This window comes from Wasmannia auropunctata, unplaced genomic scaffold (genome assembly GCF_000956235.1).
Source record: "Wasmannia auropunctata unplaced genomic scaffold, wasmannia.A_1.0 LD325728.1, whole genome shotgun sequence".
In the NCBI taxonomy this organism is placed as follows: domain Eukaryota; kingdom Metazoa; phylum Arthropoda; class Insecta; order Hymenoptera; family Formicidae; genus Wasmannia; species Wasmannia auropunctata.
The window spans coordinates 1-3,361 of record NW_012037162.1 but is presented as its reverse complement, the minus strand read 5'-3'; the positions used below and the strand labels follow the sequence as shown (position 1 = coordinate 3,361).

General features: G+C 29.0%; 1 protein-coding gene across 1 annotated transcript; it reads left to right on the top strand.

The window, feature by feature from the left end:
* The first annotated feature begins 112 nt into the window (after window positions 1–112).
* On the top strand, window positions 113–1,710 carry LOC105460259 (DNA (cytosine-5)-methyltransferase PliMCI-like). Its single transcript, XM_011706696.1, has 2 exons — window positions 113–367; window positions 545–1,710. Exons 1-2 carry the CDS (start codon window positions 356–358, stop codon window positions 923–925), a joined length of 393 nt encoding a protein of 130 aa, XP_011704998.1. The 5' UTR covers window positions 113–355; the 3' UTR covers window positions 926–1,710.
* The last annotated feature ends 1,651 nt before the right edge of the window (window positions 1,711–3,361 follow it).

Here is a 3,361-nt window from a genome sequence, read left to right as displayed (position 1 = left end):
AAAGTTTTTAAAGATCACTGTTTTTTTTAGTCGTGTGGAGTCCCTTAAGTTTTTGTAAATTCTTTGATTACAATGATTAATTGATCAAATTTGAATTTTGTCGTTCTTTTTCTTTTTCAGAGAATATACGCACGATGACGAGAAAGCTGGGAGAAGCTCAACAAATGCATTTCGCGGAGTATGCAGTTGCAGTACCGGCAAATCACAACCATGTGATCCTACTGATAAGCAATTTAATACTTTGATTCCATGGTGTTTGCCACATACCTCGAGCCGACACAACAATTGGAAGGGTCTGTACGGGAGAATTGAATGGAAGGGATTTTTCAGTACGACTATTACAAATCCAGAGCCGATGGGCAAAATGGTAAATCGATAGATATTTAAAATAATACAACGTATGAGATCGCTGATTTTAAATAATTTCTTAAAATATTGTAAATTGACATATTTCTAAAATTTCACCGATATAATTTTACCGGTATATGTATAATTCAAACGTAGAGGCTAAATGTGTTGTTCATCTGTAATAATTGATTTTCAGGGCCGTGTCTTGCATCCAGCGCAAAATCGAGTTGTCAGCGTGAGAGAGTGTGCGAGATCCCAAGCTTTTCCCGATTCATTTCGTTTCTTCGGTACAATAACCGATAAACATAGACAAATTGGCAATGCAGTGCCACCACCGTTGGCAGCTGCTATCGGTCACGAGATAAGAAAGTGTATCCGTGATGTAACGTTAAGCACAGAACCCAATCTTACGAACGGCTATATTGCTGAAGCAACAACGAGCAAAGATTTTAACAATAGTTTTAACGAAAGTCACGACAAAAGCCTTGACAAAAGTAATAAAGATGTACCTGATTCTCCAATAAGTCACGACAATGCAAACAACAATCTTAACAACAACAAAGATACAGCCAATTGATGATATTTTTGATAAAAAAATGAAGAAAGAAAAATTATTAAATCTTTATTGTAAATGATATTCAGTAATTTTATTACTATTTCGCTATTTTCTATGTGAAGATACAGTTCAATTTAAGTAAATTTAGATAATACATCTTTTTTGTAGGCTGTATTGAACAGTCAAATTCAGTTATTTTATTATCATTTCGCTATTTTCTATGTGAAGATACATTTCAATTTGAATTTAGATAATGCATCTTTCTTGTAGGTTGCTGTATTGAACAATCAAATGTGTTCCACAAGGAAGTGAAATTGTACAAAATCTTATGAATCAAAAATAAAATCTTATTAAAATAAAAAAATATGTAACTGGACACTGTATGATTGTAGTTAGAATTTTTAAATTATACATGAAGGTTGAAACTATTTGTCAACGCAATCACGTAATACATAGGCAATTCGACATACGTAACATGTTCTACTTTCAAATATATGTCATTAGCTGTCTCATGACGGTGGAAGATCAAGTTTTTACTAATATTCAATAGTGTATACATTCGAGTGTGATCGTCTCGCAGTTGCGAATATATAGTTGAAGGGAATGGTACGGAAATTTATTTGTACCTACTTATCTCCGATTTTGGACGAATTTTATTGCATTGGATTGCGTTGGATTGCATTGAATGACGATTTAACTGCAAATCGAACTGACTTGGAGTACATTCGTATATCTCATGGTATATCTCTATTGTTTGGCATCTTTTGCTTTGTAGCATCAATAAAAAATAACAGTAGAAAGATTAATATTACTTGATTACGTAATTTTTCCATTTTTAATATTTTCCCAGCAAACATATATCATTCCCGTTTTAAATGCAATTTATTTCAATATGATTATATAGTGTGCCTTTTGTCAACATTTTCCAAATTAAATAAAAAAATTTCGTGAGAACTTTACTTGCTTATGAAAGTATTTTATTTTTTTTACCGTTTGCTATAAAAGTTTGCAGAAGTCAGGAAATTTAGAGATTTTAATAATGTGAATAAAAAACGTATTTTAATGTATAAATGTTATCAACGTGTTAAAGAATACAGAATATATAGAAAATAGATTAAACTAAATTTAATAAATTTTAAAGATGAAGAAAACATTTATCCAACAAATGTTTTTTATGGTTTTTCATAACTGATACGTGTATGATTTTATCATAAAAATTGCTTTAATTATTAAAAAATATACAATGTGAGATTTATTTTAAAGAAATAATATTACATGTCTCTACCAAAGTAAATATTTCGATAAAAGATGCGTTTTTGGCATGCTAAAAAATACAATTTATAAAAAAATAAATAATTATATTTATGTTCCAAATTTGATTTATTTGTTTTGACACTACAAAACAGTTAAATGAATCAAATTTGGAACATAAATACAATTATTTATTTTTTTATAAATTGTACTATTCTTTAGCATTCCAAAAACGCATTTTTTATCGAAATATTTACTTTGGTAGAGATATGTAATATTATTTCTTCAAAATATCTCTATGTTTTTTAATAATTAAAACATATATATATATATATATATATATATATATATATATATATCGGAGTTACTCTAGATTGAGACAAAAGAAATTCTTTTTCTTAGAAAATCTTTGTTTTTCATAATAATTTGTAATGAGATGTTAAGTAGCGTATGTACTAGAACTACGACCTTTCCGTAAAAATTTGTAATAGAGCGTCAGAAGAAGTACTAATTTGTACATATTTTTACATATTTTTACATATTTTTATGAAATTACAAAAATTCAACCGTCATAGTATTACGGTATTTTTTCGCATTTACACGTTAAATTGTTTGGCACTGAAATTCGTTTTTATTCGTAGAAGATTATATTTGGCTTAGATTTACTTGTGATTGTTATTTGTAATACATTGTTGTATCGCGATTCAGGAAATGAAAAATGTTTTTTTTTTTGCGAGAATAACAGTTAAATACGATTTTTTGCTTTTCGCAGTTTAACGTATTGTTCAATATATATAGACAAGTTTTTTGTAATTTTACATATTACAATATATTTTTGCCTATATATTACAATATATTATAAAATTATATTTTACACTTCAATTTTTCTGCTAAATAGAAATTATCAGGCAAACTCTTTTTATGGCAATGCTGACAGATCGGTCCAATTTGCATGAAGTCGATAAAATCAGATTTTCAGTAGTATCTTTAAATGAACTTTATTATTACATCGGACGACAGTACGGGAATCGAAGTCTACAGGTGAGGCAATTAAAGTAATTAAACGATTGAACAATCATGTCCCCCGCAATAATCGCAATTTTTCTTATCTCGCGTTTTAATCGGAAAAGAACGAGCAACGAGGTGCGTCTGACAAGGGACCCACACAAGGTGCACACAATAGTATAGAGAAAATTATCCAAGCAT